General features: G+C 39.5%; 1 protein-coding gene across 3 annotated transcripts in view; it reads right to left on the reverse strand.

Moving 5' to 3' along the window:
- Window positions 1-8,202: 8,202 nt before the first annotated feature.
- Window positions 8,203-19,708, reverse strand: part of nrp1a (neuropilin 1a) — a 93,106-nt gene continuing 81,600 nt past the window's right edge. For 2 of the 3 annotated variants that reach the window (XM_007238653.4, XM_049480380.1), the window contains 7 exons: window positions 16,460-16,570; window positions 15,390-15,437; window positions 13,611-13,754; window positions 12,517-12,794; window positions 12,136-12,232; window positions 11,879-11,932; window positions 8,203-11,536 (listed from right to left, as the gene is read on the reverse strand). In XM_007238653.4, coding sequence (XP_007238715.2) covers window positions 11,250-11,536; window positions 11,879-11,932; window positions 12,136-12,232; window positions 12,517-12,794; window positions 13,611-13,754; window positions 15,390-15,437; window positions 16,460-16,570 — 1,019 coding nt within the window. In that variant the 3' untranslated portion in view covers window positions 8,203-11,249. The remainder of the gene's footprint in view (window positions 11,537-11,878; window positions 11,933-12,135; window positions 12,233-12,516; window positions 12,795-13,610; window positions 13,755-15,389; window positions 15,438-16,459; window positions 16,571-19,708) is intronic. The other variant, XM_049480381.1, reaches the window with a different exon arrangement.

A 19,708-nucleotide genomic window follows, 5' to 3' on the forward strand; every position in this document is an offset into this window, starting at 1 on the left:
GTGTGTTTGTGTGCTAGAGTATAAGTGTGTGTGTGTGTGTGTGTGTGTGTATGTGAGAGAGAGAGAATAAAGAAGTGATTGAGGCTGCTGACCTGCTCTGGAGAAGTCATGGCCTTTTACACCCCGCTCAGTCTGAACTCCCACCCCACTGTGTGGGTGTTTACGCCTTTCTTTTTAACTCACTCTCACATTTCTGTGGAACACTTACTGTTTATGTTTTATATCTAGAGACACATCATCAAACCCTGTTCCTCTGAAAAATGTCTGATTTTCCTGTCAGTTCTCTGGAGAGTTCACACTCTTGAACTCGCATACGTTTCTCTCCTTCTCTGTTTCTTTCTATTTTAAAAGATATTTTGGAAGATTTTATGTTGCCATTAATAGTGTCAGTTCCAAATGAGCATAGCCAGTTTTCAGTATTTGATCTAAGGCAAATGTAGCTGAAAATATATGCTTTATATCCTTTAATATTAGCCTTTGACTGTAATTAGACATAATGAGTTTTAGTTGTGACTGTGAGTAGTTGCAGAAATAGAGGAGAAAGTAGTACTGTTAGTAGAAGCAATAGTAGTAGTGTCAGTAAAAACAGTAGTAATATTAGAAAAGTAGAAGCACTAGTGGTAGTTGTAGTTAAAATAGTAGTTAGAAGAAAAGAACAGAAGTTGTAGTAGGTATAGAAAGTAGACATACAGTCCCCTTCAATTATTGGAACAATGAGGCAGATTCCTTTATTTCTGCTGTAATGCTAAAAATAAATATGAGAAGATGACATATTTTGTTTTAACCCACCCATTTTTCTTGTGAGTAAAAGTATTAGAACATAATATAGTATAACAGTACTATAAATGCACAGTATGCACAGGCAAAACCCAAACTGAGCATAAAAACTCACTGCTATTTATTGTACAATAATTTAATAATCAATGTGTCAGGACACACCTGGGCAACAAAACACACCTGACAGTCACATGTTCCAGTACTTTTCCTCATGAGAAAATGGGTGGGTTCAGACAAAAGATGGCGTCTTCTCATCTTCCAAACTCAAGTAGCTTCTGTCTACAGCAGAACCAAAGGAATTGGACTCACTGTTTCAACACTACTGGAGGGAATTGTAGTTGTAGTCATATATGTAGTCATAGTACAAGAAGTAGTATTGGTAATAATAATATAAGTAGTACTAATACTAAATACTAATAAAGTATCTATGTATCTATTTATGTATCTATCTAGTAGTAATAGTTTTCATTAAAGTAGTCGCAGCAGTAGGAATATGCATAAATGTAGCATTGCTGTCAACCAGCAAAATTTGGCCTATATCATTGTGACTCTAAATAAAAAGTAGTAGAAATAGAAAAAAGAAGTAGTAAAAGTAGAAGTAGTAGGTGAAATAGAATTCAAAGAAATAGGACTAGAAGTAAGAAGTAGTGGTAGTTGGTAGAAAGTACGTAGGTAGTAACTCTAACTCACAACCCCAACACTCAAAAACACTTTTCCCTAAAGAATATTTTTTGTGGATAGTGCTTTAATTAACTACATATTGTAAGAATACAGAACCACCTTATATTGTATTGCTTTTTTAACCAATTAAAGGTGGGTTTCATCCATTTTAAATGACATAGTTCAGTCACAAATATTTTTCAATAATTCACTTATTGAATAGTTACTGTTACTACTCTGCATAATTAACAAAGATTAATTGTTTCCTCTCTCTCTCTCTCTCACACACACACACACAGTTTAATAGTAATTAATCTGCTGCCATCTAGTGGTTTTACAGTGGCAGCACTTGGAGAATGATAGTTATGCAGAAAGTTGTTCTTGAAAAGACATTAGAGGGCATGCTGCATGTGTCTATACTTATATATTTCCTGCAGAGTTGACATTTTAAATTTTATTTTTGCTCCATATATAATGTTAAATGTATAGTTTGCCAAAAAAAAAAAAAACTCTGACACACACAGCAAGCGAATATGTGAGAATTGAACTGGTTTTGGTGCTTATTCAACTCCAACATCTGCTTCTGCAATGTCTGAGTTTTAGAGAGCATGAGTGGAATGGAGAGAGGGAGGATGGGTGAATATCTGTGTGAGGAAAGAAAATAGGAGCTCCAGACTAGAAGGGAAATGAGGAAGAAAGAAAAATGAATGATTTATCTTCTGCCTTCAATTATAATCCCACTGAAGAACGAACCCAAAAGCATAACTATAATTTCACTACTGCACCATTACACAAGTCATAAATATGACACTGAAAACAAACAGCAGCTTATGATTTACCAGTGTGTCTCACACGCTGAACCGTCTCCAGAACCCAGAACATCTCCTCAGGCACTTTAAAACCCATGACATCACTGGGTCTTGTTCACACCTATAAATAGTGCTGTTAATTTATGATCAAAGATCCCAAGTTTTATTTAGATCTGCCTTCGTTTACCTCAGAAGTCAGATCGGAGCTGAGAATGATGGAAATGATGTCACACTGTGTTTCTATTAAAAGGTTTGATTATTATTTGCTGGCGTTTTATGGCAAAATTAGACAAAATATGCCCCATGTTTTATGTCCTAGGATAATGTTGTTTACAATAGCAGTTGCACATTCCAAACACCATTAAAACAAACATATGCCCTTAAATACAAGGTGGACATTGGGGTGGGAATCACAGGGCATCTCAGGATACAATATTATCACAATAAAGATGATATCATTCTAATTCTCACAGATTCTCACTGGTTTAGCCTATTAATTTGATTAAAACCAAATTGGGTGACGAGTCTTAGCCCTACTGGAAAAAACAGCTCATACCAGCTAAAGCTGGTCTAGCTGGTTGACCAGCTTTACCAGCTTAAGCTGTGTTTTGGAACCCGGTAACTGGTTTCTAGCTGGTAACTGGTTCATAGCTGGTCAGAATGTCTAAAACCAGCTACCAGTTACCAGGTACAGACCAGCTACAAGCTGGTTGAAGATGTTCTGACCAGCTATACACCAGCTACCAGCTAGAAACCAGTTACCAGGTACAAACCAGCTACAAGCTGGTTTTAGATGTTCTGACCAGCTATGAACCAGTTACCAGCTAGAAACCAGTTACCAGGTTCCAAAACACAGCTTAAGCTGGTAAAGCTGGTCAACCAGCTTGACCAGCTTTAGCTGGTATGAGCTGTTTTTTCCAGTAGGGAGAAAACTATATATATATTGATATACACTATATATACTGATATTTGACACCACATATGAATAATGTATAGCAAACAAAAATTATATTATGAATATGCAACATCTATATTTTGTCCCACCCCTAGTTTTTCATTAATGAGTGTACTGGGTCTGGGTCAAGCCAGTGGCTGGTCTCAAACAAGCCCTATTAATGTGAACACAGCGGTTTAGAGAGGTGGAGTCTCTCAGAAGCAAAGATGGACAAATGTTTAACTAAACTGTGCATAATGTAATATATGTATATAATGTAATATATATATGCAGAAAGAATAGTTTAAGAGCACTTGGCCGTGGCCAGGTAAGGAAAACATTTATTTTGTAACTTTACAGTAAACACCACTGAATCAATAATGTATATTATATGCATAGACCTTGTATGCACAATTTTAACTACTTGAAATGACTAAAATATTGCTGAACCAGTTTAATATGACTTTAGAATTATGGGGCATTATCATGCTGTATTCATTAGAAATTGGATCAGCTGTAGTCATGTAAGGGATTTTACCGCTGATAAAAGGAGGTTGGCTCCACAGATTCATGTTTTTGTATCTAATTGTTACCCCACATCTGTGTGTCTCTGCAGAAATCCAGAATCATCATCAGAGCAGGTCAAGTTTCTCCACTCTTCATCTGATCAGGTAAGAAGACTCTCTACCCACTGCATCCTCAGCTTCTCAGTTCCCCTTTTACATGGTTAAATTGAACATTACTTGCCTCTGCTATTCCACATCTACATTGCTTTCTGCACAGTACCACTGCAGTCTGATTGGCTGATTATATAACTGCAAAAATGTGAGGAGTTCAGGTCTTTCTAATAAAGTGCTCAGTAAGGGCATAAACCACCCTTAAAATATGAGCTACTTAAAATCAATTATATCCTCAGGATCCTCACATTTTGTGGAGGGTAGCAGTGATTATAAATGAAAATCGCTCTCGATGACAAATTAAAGATGCATCAAATTCAGCTTCATGGACTAAACTAAGTACTAAATGCTGCTTTAACAAAGTAAAATGTTCTCTTCATGAATTATTTATATATTCACACATCTGACTAAGACCACTCATCTGCGGCTCATGCCTGATGGATACTATGCTCCCGTTTTTGTGCTTTAATATCTCTAATACAAATCTTTGTCTAATTCTCTTGGCCATGTTGTAATTTCCAAAAATAAATTGTATGAACATTAAAAACTGATATCAGGGTCTTCAAAATTATTTTTAATAGTAACTGGCAAAAACAATGAAACATAAATGTAATAATGTGGCACAACTCTTTAAATATCTTTAAATATAGATGTGTTGGTGTGTTTAATTCAATTTAATAATTAACCTGCAAAAAATAATTACATTATTAAAAGGTGGGATAATAGAAATGCATCAAAATTACTTGGAATTAAAACTTTTTATATTGATTTACAATACAAAATATGATTTTTTTTTCTTCTCACGTAAATTTGCCATTTTGGAGCACAAGAACACAAACTAAGCTCCTACCAGTACAACAAACACACCAGTAATAACTGCACACGATGAGCAGATATGCCTGTTCTTTTCCACACAGCGATTAGATTTCCATCTGACTAACTAGGGATGCATTTGAATACCTAGTGTGAATGCATTGTACTTAATGAATAAAAACTGTGTCATGTGAAAATGTCTGGACACCATTCTTGTGCAAAAGACTCATTTTAGGACTGGTTAAACCAGAGACTGTAAAAAAAGATGGACGTCGTGTTGCCGTTCCCATTCATTCAATGAAAATGAAGCCAAAATCTTCCGCCATGTTGGCGATCCTGAAACCCTAGTCTGCGCAGTAGAGACCAAAGGAGGGAGAAAGACTGTGGAGAGACAGCCTACTCATTTGAATAACCCCGCCCCTGAGGGCTGCCTCGCAGTCACAGGCTGCAGAGCGGAGCTGACGGTCTGTTATTGGTCCCCCCATAAGCAGCCCTTTTACAATAACACACCTTTTTTGAATAGAGCTGAATAACGTTTTTAAAAACGAATTCTGTGGGGATATAAAAATGTAACAATATAAGCAGAGGTTACACTAGCTGTTGCATTTAAATTAAGGAAGTAGCATTACAGTATATTAGACAAAAATTTGATTGAAAGTTGTCTGTTTTGCCATTGAAACCTATGGGGATGGGTGGGGTTACACAGCTTTCTGAAACCGAACAGCAGGGGGCGCCCGACCTGTGGTGGCTTCACTTTTGAGAGACGATGCTCTGTCCAGCTATATACAGTCTATGGGTTAAACAGAACAAGAATAATTGTTAGGAGTAAACTATCACAAAATATAATTAAATCCTGTTAGAAAAACAAGCTGCACTGGGTGCACTGGGTGATGTATGGGTTTAGAGGCTGAGCAGGAGGGAGAGCTGATTGGCTAAGCTGCAGCAGCAGCAGTGTGGCTCTGATAGCGGTGAGATGCAGATGGTTGGACAACAGCATGGGGCACAACTGAACCTGAGAGAGCACTGTAGAGGTGGAAATTTCCACAATAAAAGTGTTTTTTTTTAAGGTTTAAAGGAAATGCTTATAAAATTGTTAAGCAGGACTGGCATGTTTCATTATTTAAAAGTAACATATTTCAGCTATCAATGGAAAAAATATGGTTTAGAGTTTGGTGGCTCTTTAAAAAAAGCAACAAATAATAGATCTGCAGCCACATTTCATATTTTCAGGGCCTTCACTCATCCAAATGTACTATATCTGAACAACAACTTTCAGCATCCCAGTTCATATAACCAGTCTGATGTTCTGTATTTGACATCATCACTGATTAGACTATATCCTGTTATCAGCCAATACAAATATCACTCAACAATTGTCCTAATGCAAACTCTAACAGCTTAATTATTCATCAGTCACTTACCATTACATTACCACTGGCCTCAGATTAGCCTCTATTTGTTTATATGCCTTTATTATGTGCCTATTAAAATCTTTAAAATTGTAAATGACCCTTGCTAAATGGTATTTGATTAAATATGGGGCTTTAATGCTTTAATCATGGCTTTTAATTTACTGAGCAAATACTTAAAAATGAAAAATGCAATCAGGAAGATCAGGAGAGCAAAGTGAGCATTAGCAGACTCTGGTGTTTGGTGAGGGAATTACACAGTCCATTACTATTGTCACTGGGGTCATTGCTGGTAGATTCAGTCATGGGCATTTAAAAAAAAAAAGAAGAATACGGTTCCATCACATCACAGATACAGTACAAACTTATACCAGATTTATACCTGGCTCACAGGAAGTCTCCTGATTTCAGGATGATCTTCCCAGATTATACTGCAGTGTTTGGTGTCTATAATCCCATTTTCAGTGCTCCAGTCTTCTCACAGCCCAGTTAAGAAATTAGAAATATGAGATGTTTCTGTTTATGATTATTTATGTCTTTCTTGTGGGAAATGAAACTGAAAATGAAAATGAGTTTTTTTATATTGTGGCGGCTCTGGGTTGTGTGTGTGGCTGCCTGCAGGCATGTTTCTGTTCTCCTGTGTGCGAGGATTCGCAGGGGTGGGGCATCTCCCTTGGGAGGGGTTATGCAGAGAGGGTGGGCACCACTCTGGATCTGCCATCTGGGAGACACACAGCTGGGTTGGTGGCCTTTGGGCTATTTAGCTCTGTGGGTTGTTGGTTTTAGCTCTCCTAGTCTTGTTAAAGGCTGTAAGTGAGTGGCAAGCCTGTTCAATAAAGAAGCTGTTGAGCATTCAGCATGAGTCTCAAGGGTCTTCCTTCCTCTTCCACGCCACAATATGAACATTAGAAATACAAATAGCTACTTGAATAAACGTACAGTATGTGTGCAGCATATATAGTTAGTTAGCTATGTATGGTGGCATTTAATGGTAGTTTGAAGACCTTGGAGGTCACAGGAAGCAACTAAATAAAAATACAATTAACTTTAAATTCTTGGAGCTTTTCAAACTACCTTCCTTTCCAGCTGTGTATTCTTTCAAGCAGATTTATTACAATTTGGACTGTCCTGAATCTTCTGAATCATTGTTTTCATCAATTGTTCCAGCAACTGCTGGTTTAATTTCATTTGTGTATTTCTGGCATCTTCTCATGTTTCTGTCAGGCCTGAGTGTCACTTCATATTCACATCCAAATGAAACAGGATCTCACTGTTGACCACTTAGTAGCCACTGTGATGTTTTTTTATTTATTTTTTTATAAATTGTGAATGATACTATGGATGTTGTTCATAAGATATTAATAATCATAGATCATACTGGACGTTTCTGAGAAAGGCTTTTATTATGGTTTGTGTATAGTTTTAAAGGTTTCTATTATTTTCACAATAAAACCTTTATGTAAGTATTGGTTTCCACCATAATTACTTTGTTGTATAATTATGTTATATAATTAAAATTACACCATAATTAATCTCAAATGGTCAGTATGTATTTGTGGTCGTCAGTGTGGTTGGTTGAGTATTATTAGAGTTTTTGTGTTAAGGGTGTGGCCCATTCATTCCTATGTCACATTTGCAATGCAAAACTACAATAACTGGACCAACTATGGAGCCCATTCCTGTAGCTTATAGCTTTCCCCCCTCCAATGACCTGAACATTTAGAATGTTATAAATTCCTAAGGAAGGTGCTTCAAATGTTTGAAGTGATTGCCTAAAAAAACACTTTTGGGTCCATAAGAAGCCTTATTTGTAATAGAGATGTGTGAGTGTAAAAAATCTTAGGTCTAAGGAACCTTCACTATAACAAACATGTTTTAATTGAAGTGGTTCTACTCTCTAGGAACCATTTGAAAAGCACCAAATATACACTGTTAAAGTATAAGGTCCCTGGTTATTTAATTTTAAACTGTGCTTTCAGGAACCTTTTAGGAAAGAAAATGTTTATTGGAGCATTTTATGGTTTCTTAAAGGTTCCTCAAAGACTGATGCAGATCTCCTTCAGAGAACATATGGAAAAATAATAATAATATTGATAATAATAAAAATCAAACACATTCAGCACTTCATAGGAAAAAACATTTATTGGATCGGAATCTTTGGATCGTCCGTTGATCTGAGCTGATCAGAGACAGTAGACATCGGCGGTTTTTCGCTTTTCATGAAGCAGATGTTGGAAATACAAAACAGTGATTTCAGTTTTTAAGGCCTTGCTGTTTTATTCAGGTTTTTTCTTCCTACAACAGCAATTACAGAAGCAGTATTGAAAATAAAAGATTCTTTTCCTCTTCTTCTCGTAAAAAAAATCAGCACAAAATTCCAACGACAGTACAAAAACGAAGAGATAATCGTTCAGGTAAATGGGAATCTTTTTTTTTTACTATAGGAAATTTCGTATACCTTTTTCAATAATGAAAACATCTCGATAACCGTATATTTCAGAATCGTATTACATATCCTGAAACTATTAAAAAAAAGAACACTGTCTTTTTTTTATTCTGATTTTGTTTTTTACAAATGAATGCTATAAACACATAAACCTCTTTAAATATATCTATCAGTGCAACATCGTTTCTTTTCTCTTTTTTTTTCTCTTTTTTCCCTTGACGCTACAGTATGCTTTTCTTCATCCGACCTTTGCTGAAGCTCGTCCCTGTTTAGCTTCAGCTAAAGACACACACATGTAGCTTTGAGAGATGTGTTGGTGAGTTACTGGAGGGAGCTACTGGAGGGAAATGAGGAGTGGATGAAGAGTTGATGGGTTGAGGGGGTTGGGTTTTGTTTCTTTGCCACAGAACACAACACAGCACATAAACATACCTAGAGAAACCTTTAAAACAGGAGTCGGCGTGAGGGAGGATGGGTGGAGCCCTGTTGATTATACTACACGTGATATGTATGATTTATGATGTTCTTCTGATGGTTTTGAGGGAAAGCAAGTGATGAATCCAAATGACGGTGAACGACGACCCAGCATTAGATATTTCAGCAGATATTTCAGTCTTTTCGTGTAGTTCTGTCTTCCTACAGTCCAGTGCATTATCAGTTTGAATTGTTAAGGATGGGCTGGCTGGTTTCAATGCTGTTCTTAGACAGTAGACAGTGCAGTGGACAGTGTGTTATTACGTTATCGGCCCCTTTATAGAGCTTGAGGGCCACGGTCCTTTGGTACAGACAAAATGCAAAGGATGATGTCAGGATTTGACATCAACATGACAAGTCCAGTCAGCCGAGTCCTGTACCAACTTGTCTGTACCAAAGTGAGTACGGCATCCTCAATGAGACACACAGACAGCATGAGATAGCAGTTCTCAGCAGTTCTGAGGCCAGTGATGAGCATGATGGCAGCATGATGAGCCCATCAATGATAAGAGATGCTCATACATATGATAACATATGAACATATGAAGAAATAGCACCATTGAGGCACCCTGAGGCACCCCCACATTCGTGACATGCGTCTTTTTTTCAAGACATGTAGCCCCAAAAGTTGACATTGAAAAGTTGACGTTGAAGACAAAGTGCGTTTGAGGTGAGCAGACGTGTAAGTAGCACTTTGTAGAGGGGCGGGTGAAGATAAACGGGGCGTGGCACTGAGCAGGTGGCAGCTTTTTCAAGAAGAACGTGAGGCGATGATGATAAGCTTCATTTTTGTTTTTTTTTTGTTTTTTGGTACGGCTGCTGAGAGACATCCAGAACGTTGTTTAGAAAGAGAGAGATATAGAAAGTCATGAAGAAATAGTCATGGAGACATGGAGCAGAGTCGGAGAGATTTAACAGACCTTCTGAAATGTCTATGGGATAAAGTATGTGTCCAGGATCCAGGCTGATGTAAAAGTAGACGTACAGTGAAGGATATGAAGCATTTGTGGAGCCACATCAGTCAATATTCCTCGGACAATGTTCCATATTTAGATATTTAGCAGAGTAGGAGCAGAGGTTCATCAGAAGTCTAGTCTGAGAGTGTCATTGAGTCTGTGTCATGTGTCATGAGTCTATGTGTGGTTATGTTGGTCTATGTAAATGTGTGTGTATTTGTATATGTGTGTGTGTGAGTGTTTGTGTGTGTGTGTGCCCACAGGATTTGTCAAACCACCAGCTTAGCTTAGCTTGTACACATGAGCTGCATCTCTGGGGAGGGGAGGCAAAATAAGCGAAGGACGGAAATAGCACACGTTTCACTTTCACAAAACAGTCAGACGGATTGTATTTACAACACACGACCAAAGAAAAAAAGGGATACTGCAGCTTCTTTTTTGTCCTTTTACTCGTTTTCTTTGAAAAGGGCAATAAAATATATTAAAACTTATGTACAATATGTGAGCTCTGAACATTAAAGCGCGATGAATAAACCGGGGCATGTTTTGCAGATGTGACCAACATATTCCGTTGTTTTTTTTTTTTTTTTTTCCGTTTCTTTTGTTTGTCTGTTTTTGTTTCAGAACTAAAGGGATGTAAAAAACTTCAAAAAATCAACAAAAGAGGCCAAAAAAGATGTACCAAAGGCACTGACTGAACCATAGCTGAAATCCTACAGGGCCAGATCACAGCTCCACACCCTAAGATCTGCACTCGTCCCGCTCCGGGTCAAGTACCCACCCATCATTATCAGTTATGGTTCATTTGGGATTTTCTTTTTACACACATCTCCTTGAAACACAAAAACAACGACGCTTAAACACACTGATTTTCCTCCCAGTTAAAGAACAAAAGAAAAGAAGAAAAAAAAGATAAATACGTATAACATTTTCATATATTGGTCTCAACACCAGCATCCGATTGTAGAAATGAGCAACTAAAAATAATACAAAATAATAAAATAAAAAATTAAAATAATCATCTAAATCATCTGTACATATTTCTTTTGTTTTGTTTTCTTAATCCTCATCATTTTCAATGTTTTTTTTTGTTTAGTTTTGTTTTGTACACAGTGTCCCCTACTGGTAGGTTCTGTCACTGCAGCTCCTGAGAAAAGCATGGCTCAGTCCCAATTCTACTCCCACTGGTTCTCAGAACCTCAGAGCCTTGTCCTCCTCCAACGGGAGGGCGGCGGTAGTCCTTTAGTTAGCCCGCCCTCCCTCGAGGAGAGGTTTTCTCTCATTGGTTGGCGCCTCATGCCTCTGAGTACGAGTTCTGTGAGTTAAGCTTGTCCTTCTTTAGCTTTACGCCGTCCACCAGCTCAAAGTTATAGTTCTCCAGAGCGGATAAGTTTCTGTCGGCCATACCGCCGTGCGAGCAGGCGCAGTAAAGCACCACGCCGCAGATGGCCCCCAGGAAGACCCCCAGGGCGCTCATAGCGATGATGGTGATCAGGATGGGGTCCAGGGTCTTCAGCATGTTGCCCGCTCCGCCGATATTGTTGTTGTCTTCGATCTCTGGGAAGTCGGTGATGTCCACAACTAAAGAGTGAAGAAGAAGAAGAGAAGAGAAGAACATTAGCTTCAGAGGAACTGTGTTACTTAAGAGAAATCCCAGCTATTTGGTTTTGGTTTAGGTCTCTAATCATTCCATATTTCATTCAAATTCATTTAACTGAATGGATTTCAGGGGTTTCAAGACATTTTTGAGATTTATTGGCATAGGGAGGTCCAAATCTTATTTGAAAAGCAGGAGTTTAGAAAACAAGAGCTGCTTGTTCTGAACTAAGAATCAACTGTACTTCCAAAATGTGAAAAGAGACACTGCAGGAGTTCTGCAGTTCTATACCACGTTTACACCAAGTGGCCGAAAAGGACACTTACTGATCTCATTGAAGTTATCCTCAGGCAGCATTGGTTCTGTTGGGACATCTGGGTCTATAAACACAAACACAAGTACAGAACACAGTTACGATCAGTTTAAGAGGTGTTACATACTAATGCTTAAAATTAATGAAGAGCAAATGAAGCTGAAAATAATCAGTCCTTTTCTTTTTTTTATCTGACTGAAGTTGTTGAAACATGTAAGTAACTGGATTATCTGCTCTCTAAGGTCTGTGGTAGATACTTGGCTCACTCACCCTTGCAGTCAGCCATGTTGAGACTGTCTAGGATCTTGATGTCATCCACAGCGATGTCACCCCAGCTTTTCCTCTCCACCACACCCTCTATCACCACCTGGAAAACAGAAGAACATCACAGCATTTTAAGGGTTAGACTTGTGTGAAAACATCTGTCACAATATGTCAAGTCTGAATTCTGGATGTCCTGTATTAGTATAGTATAGTTTATTTGGTTGCATTTACTTAATGTTACACTGATAATCCAAGACTTGATATGATATGTATACAGTGCATTGTAAGTAGCCTTACAGTTCTGCATGTCTGCTTGTTCATTATCATACCATTTAAATATGCAGATTATATTCGGTTTAAACAGGAAGCCCTGTCTCACACTCTCACCTGATAGGGTTTGCTTAAGTGTGGTATAAGCACTCGGCCCTCTCTCCAGCGGTTGCCCTGATGACCGCTGACCGTCCAGAGCAGCACGTCGGCCGTGGTCTGGCCACTCTCCCTTCTCTGTTTGATATGCAGTGTGCCGATGTGTGAGCCAAACATGTGGTACCAGAAGGACATGCAGAGGTCTGAGTCCTGACCAGACACTGCCGGACTCACGAGCCGGGCCACCTCTGTCTCCTGTGCTCCGGTTGCCAGAGTGTAGATAAAATTTCCAGAGCCACCTGAAGAGAAAAAAACATTGTTTTAGATGAGCTGCAGGAATGTGAATGGTGATGTTTAGACAACACCAAGGAAAACACTTCTGTAAATATATTTTTAATAAGGATAATAAATGTGAATGTGATTAACCATGTTTAAATGTATCACAGAGATACATCTATTACAAGCTTGGTTCTTTAATCTAGGTCAATTGTCCCACCCATTAATCTGCTATTCAGCTGTATATCCCCCATCACTGGTGATGCCACAATGCAAGGAGTTTCAAGACTAGCACATGCCTCCACTGACATAGGTGAAGCCAATCACCGTCTCTTTTTTGAGGTAGCCAGCATGCTTGGAGAAAAATGCAGTGACTTGGTTCTGACATCTTGATATCACCCTAAGAGTGATGAGGGGAAGGAGTGCCATCTACCCACACAAAAAGAGCAAGACCAATTGTGCTGTCTCAGCACTCCGGCAGGTGATGTCAAGCTGCATAGCTGGGATTCGAACCATCAATCTCTCGATAATTGCAGCAGCACCTTAGACTGCTGGACCACTTGGTGCCCACCAAATCTCATTTTTGAGGTCTTCAAATGTGGACCCTTTATCTAGTTTCCAGACCAAGAGAGTGTAATCCTTTGTAGTTGTGATCACTCAATTACATGTACCCAATCAATTACATTACCTGTTCCCTTAAGTGAGAACAAAATCCAAGACTAGAAACCGGATTTAAACTTCAGATTTAAGACCTGGGCTCTATGAGAACACTCTATAGCATCTCTACTTTATTAGGAGCGTATGCTATTATACAGAACACAGTTTTCTTTAAATATTACCTGTGTGGTCCATGTTGGGGCCAGTGTTGAGTGTTGGAGTTCCACTGGACTGGATCTGCCACCTGTAGCCCGTCTCTTCAGACGTCCAGCCGCAGAAAGAGGGGTCGTTGGCCCAGCCGAAATCACATGCAAACCAGAGGAATGCTGCAAACACACACAAGCAAACATTCAGTGAGAACTATTCTGAGATGCTAATCTGTTTTATTATGTAGAGCATCTCTAATTTGATTCAATTCTCTAATTTGAGATTTAGTAGATTTCTACTGCTTCCTACTGAGGTTTAGTGGCTCAGAGCTGCAGAACAGGGTAGTTATTATTGGCTGTTTCCACAAGAGGGCAGTAGATAACTACAATACAATACAATACAAACCCAAAACAAATCAACTGATCTCTCACAATATTGAAAAAAAATTGGAAGATGCTATTACCGCCTATGTAGAGAGAAGATGCTGTGAGTGATATTTAGAATTGTGTAATATTGATGAAACAGGCAGAAGGTGTGAAATTGAGAAGGTTTTAATGCAGCACGGCTTCTTTTCTACGTGACAGTGAGCGAGAGAGGAGGAATGGGAGAATAAGTGATTGTGAAATTCAGAGAAAAACATTGCAAGCCCTGATAAAAGAGACAAGGTCTGGCTTTGGCATTTCTGTGTACAGTGTCGGTGTGTCTCTCCTTGTGGTATAAAATGCAATAATGTACGGATTCAGGTTGGCTTTTGCAGGGTATTTGCCCAGCGAATAGGAAAGAATTTCCCATTAAAAACCACGGCTCAGGCTTTCTGCCACTGTTCCTCAAAAAATGCCAGTTTCCAATTAAAAGTTTTCTCTTTTTCCATTTTTCAGAGGATTTGGGCTACAGCAGTGGAAGGCACTGGGCACCGAGGAGCTTCACCACAGTCCGAAAAAACATTCTGAATATTTCACATAGCAAATCAACCACATTCATAATGGAACACACAGATCCCGTCAGTATTAGCACATCAAGACCACACACACACAAGCACTAAAGTCTATTTTCTCTTTCTTTCTAACTCATACACACACTCACACACACACATACACAGTCTAATTAGCGAGAGTCAGATAAGGGGCGTTGCTCCTCCAGTCAGGCTTTAGCCATTAGCATGCAGTCTCGCCTGGATAATCAACAATTATGCTGAACAAGCAAAATTAGAACGACACTCATTAACAGCCACCCAACACACACAGAGTTGCACATAAACAGTTTAGTCTAAAGCTTTCTTCTTTAGGCCACCATTGGATTATCTCAAGATCCACAGCAAAAAAGAGAACACTGGTCAGCCTTAATTGATGTGGAATAGATATTGAACTAGTCTTAAGGCTCATTTATGCTCAAAGTTAAATAAGGATATGGATACAGATATAGAAAAAGCCTGTATGCATGTATTCTGTGTTCACATTCTCTTCTAGAAAGCTTATGGATACAGATGGATTAGAGCAGTACCAGTGCAAATTGTCGGGGGCAGTGTAGCTCATTGCAAACTCTCACAATTTAACCACCATTTACACTGTAACCTCTTTCTGTCTTCTTTGTATTACGTACATCATCATGACCTCATGACTCTCACCATGTTTGTTTTGTCAAAAATGTTAAATCTAAAACTGCCATTGCTAAACATCCACAGCAACATAGAGGATGCACAAAAATACGTGGACAGCCATAGCCACATTGTTGGATGTATTGCTTTTAGTATGTAAACGGGAATATAAATAAGCTCCAAAGAACAGAAAATAATGTATCACATAGTTTGCTCGTACCTGGTACAGTGCCCATTCCTGTAGTGGTCTCAGGCACGGTAGTTCCACCTTTAGCAAGAAGGACAAAATAAAATTAGACTGGAATCTTATGAGTAAACTGTAAAGTGCACCATAATGTTTGTTGACACCTGCTTATCCAGTGTTTCTAATAGAAAAAAAGTCTACATCTAACATTAGTCAATAACAGCCTCTATTATTCTTGGATAGCTTTAAAGTATAGATGCTGGGACATTGCTATGAGGATTTGCTTGTATTCAGTCAGCCACAACAAGATAAGTGAAGTGAATCAGGGCTGTTAGATGATGTTGGATGATCAGTTATTGATCAAAATGCAGCTTTAAATCATTACAAAGCTATTCAGAAGTGCTGTATTACTAGTAAAGCTTAGTTCCACCAATTCCCAGCTCAATTCTGAAGGTCCTTATATTCTAGTAAAGAAACACTTTGAAGATCCTAAACACTATGATAACCACAAACATGCGTTGAAAATAATTGGCTAAAATAGTTGTAAAAATGACTGTGGCAGCACGTTTAAGAATAATATTTGTCATAGCCATTTACAGCATTGTAGCACTTCTGCAACTCAACCTTTCACATTTCCTTTCTAGACTTGAGAGAAATGTTAGCACAGTGCAACAGTGTGACTGCAGCAAAGTGTATAGAGACAGTATATACTGTGCGTAAGTAAACACACTGCGCTGACATTTAGCAGGAGTGTGTGTTCATCGAGTTAGCAGAAAGGTAAATTTGTTAGCATTAGAGATTTGAGTAGAAACAGAAGCAAAGACAGCAGAACTAGTGCATAAGACGAAAGCCATGTGCTGGAGATGAGCTCAGGGACTCAGGTGAGTCTTGTGTGAGTGGGCCAAAGTGGGCGTGGCTGTGAGGTGTGAAAAAAAAGAACAACATGCATTGGGCGCAGTTAGCATAGATGTGCTAGTAAGGGGCTAAGCTAATAGTTAGGTAATTTCTAGTAAGTGACAGTACGTGAAAGTGTGGCAGGTATGGAGTTATGGAGTGTGGAAAGGGTGTGGTAAGAAACAGCGCAGTCTGCAGGCTGGTGTTAGCACCTGTCTGGTCGTAGTCATCACCTGTTCCACTGTGACAGTTGGCCTGTTCATCGTCACACTCGTCTGATGGGGTGGTGGGAGGAGCGGGTGTGGTAGGTGGTATAGTGGGTGCTGCAGAGAGATAAGAAGGAGATAAGAGAGAGTACATTAGAGATGGGTACTTCAGGTATAACTGCTACTTTTACTCAGCTTGTGGACTCCACTTGTAATGAATGCAATTAAAAACTTTAATTTCCACCCAGTGCTGACACAGACGTGCAAACGCACCGAAAAACAAAATCTTTTCTAGTCCATGTAAAGAAGTTGAGAAGCATTGCCAATAGAATAGGACTCTCTGAAGCAGGTAAATAAGGACCTATTGGCACCATGCTACCAAATGAAAGTTGGATTTGAGGGTATAAAGCCCTCAAACATTAAGCTGTATTTCAACCGTGATTGGCTGTTCTGTTTAATCTCATTAAAAAAGCAATTTAAGATGAAACACTCATAACCTCAGTGTGAAAGGGTGTTGCTACACTACTAAAGGTTGTTTTGTGCCAAAAAAACAAATACCGCAGAACCCCTTCAAAGGTCTTGTGGAGTCCATGCCTCGAGTGGATGCCTCCTCAATATTATGCAAGTGGTACTAATGTTATGGCTGATTGATATATAATAGGACATTGTTGCAACATACAGTCTTAGCAAGCCGACAATCTGATTACCACACAGCCTAAAACACAATTCAATTTCTATTGTGGTCGCCCAAAAACTCAAATCCATCTTCTACTAACCACACACCAACAATCCCCAACCAATATAACCCAGAGCCCCTTAATAAGCCGTCTCCCGGCCTGGGTAGTGTGTGTGTGCCGCATGGGCCAGTGCATGTGTGTGTGGGTGCTGGTTTGGCTGTGCTCCTGAGGGCCCTGGCAGGCTGGGGAGCTCCACCCTGGGTCTGGTTATGCTCTGTGAGGCAGAGAGCCTCTCATTAGGCCTGCATGTGCCCCGCTGCCTGTGGGCTCACTGCCCGATTCAGTCTGTTTACTCACAGCTTGTAATGAGCGGCCCTTAAGCCTGCCGGGCTTTCCTCAGGTTAGAGAGGGAGGCAGAAGAGGAGCTCAGAGAGGGACTGAGGGAGGAAAGGAGGGATAGATGGATGGATAGAAAGGAAAGGAAGTGGCCTCTTATGGAAGGGGGAGGGGTAGTTGAAGCTAAGTTACTGAAGGGGTTGAAGGGTCAGACAGGGAGCACCATTAGCCATGTTTCTTTTAAGCCAGGTGGATTAGAAACCTCCTGCTACGGCTTAGCATCCCACTGCTTTTCTCACAGCTACTGACAGCACCTGTGTTTGTGATGTAATGTGGTATGTGTGTGTGTTCATGAGCATAACATCATGCTGTCATACGAAAGTGCTGTTATTTTTTGGCTTGCTTTCTTTTATTATGCTAATTTAATACAACAGATTGAAGTCCAACGACAATGACTAAGGTACATTTAAGGTTGTTAAATTAAATTAATTAAAGGAAATTAATCCATGGTTAAGGTACCCTTGAGGTTGTTAGTTTGATCCCCAGGACCGTTATCCATGGCTGAGGTACCTTCATGCCTGAGGAACCTTTGATGTTGCTGGTTTGATACCCAGGAATAATATCATTAGCTTGAGGTAGCTTTTGAGGTTGTGGGTTCAAACCCCAGGACATTTATCCTTGACTAAGGTACCTTGAATTTTGCTGTATTGACCCTCAAGACCATTATCTGTTGCTTAGGTACAATTGAAGTTGTTGGTTCAAGCCCCAGGACCTTTATCCATTGCTAAGGTACCTTTAAGTTTGCTGGTTTGATCCCCAGGAATAATATCCTTCGATTGAGGTAGCTTTTGAGGTTGTTAGTTCAATGCCCAGGACATTTATCCTTGACTAAGGTATCTTTGAGGTTGCTGGATTGACCCCCAGGACCGTTCGTTATCTATTGCTCAGGTATAATTGAAGTTGTTGGTTCAAGCCCCAGGACCTTTATCCATTGCTAAGGTACCTTTAAGATTGCTGGTTTGATCCCCAGGAATAATATCCTTCGATTGAGGTAGCTTTTGAGGTTGTTAGTTAAATGCCCAGGACATTTATCCTTGACTAAGGTATCTTTGAGGTTGCTGGATTGACCCCCAGGACCGTTATTTATTGCTCAGATATATTTGAGTTTGTTGGTTCAAGCCCCAGGACCTTTATACTTGACTAAGGTACATCTGAGATTGCTGGTTAGATCCCCAGGAACAATATAATTGGCTTGAGGTAGCTTATGAGGTTGTTGGTTCAAGCCCCAGGACCTTTATGCTTGACTAAGGTGCCTTTGAGGTTACTGGATTGACTCTTATGACCATTATTCATGGCTGAAGCACAACTGAGGTTGTTAGTTCAAACCCTAGGACCACCATCTATGACTAAGTTAATATTAAGGTTTCTGGGTTGTTACCTTGGACAGTTACACATGACTGAAGTACCTTGGATGTTACTGGTTTGATCCCACAAACCGTTATCTATGGCTGAGGTACCCTTTAGCAAGTACCTAAGCCCCAAAAGTTTTGAGCATGCATTCTCACTGGCACAGTGTGTTTGTTCTCTGTGTTTGTTCTCTGTGCTGAATGGTCGTAAAGTGTGATACAAGGTACAAGGCTTTCCTGTAACAGTTTTGATAAATGCTTGGGCGCCTATAAGGTACTTTGTATTCCCATCCAAAGCTCGGGAAACCCACGCTTTTGTTTCTGTGTTGGTGTTTGAGAGAGACCGACTGACTGAAAGCATAGAAACTGTTCTGAATTGTCCATATGTGTGTTTGTGTGTGTTGGCACTGCCAGAGAAAACAAGCACTATCATCCAGCTAAAGCCCACAGTGGGATGCCGTAGCTTACATAAGCCGGATTCACTGTCTCCAGGAAAGCCAATGTGTAAATCCACTTAACGCTGCCTCAACAGAGAGCACTCTCATAACAAACCAAATGAGCTCAGAGAGAAGGGGAGAACATGGACGGAGAGAATACGGCAGAGAAAAAAGAAAAAGAGGAAAATAGATAAATAGATAAATGCAATTTCGACCGCAGACAAATATAAATCACAGATCCTAAAATTATCCAATTTAATACGTTTTTTTAGGAAGTAATGGATGCAACACAAGAAATTTAATTTCAAAATCAACAGTTACTGTGGTATTAAGTCTAGGCTTAGTGCTAATCTGGCTCTTGGTAAATGGATTAAAATGTTTACTGGACTGAACACAGAA

Source organism: Astyanax mexicanus, chromosome 6, assembly GCF_023375975.1.
Source record: "Astyanax mexicanus isolate ESR-SI-001 chromosome 6, AstMex3_surface, whole genome shotgun sequence".
In the NCBI taxonomy this organism is placed as follows: Eukaryota; Metazoa; Chordata; class Actinopteri; order Characiformes; family Acestrorhamphidae; genus Astyanax; species Astyanax mexicanus.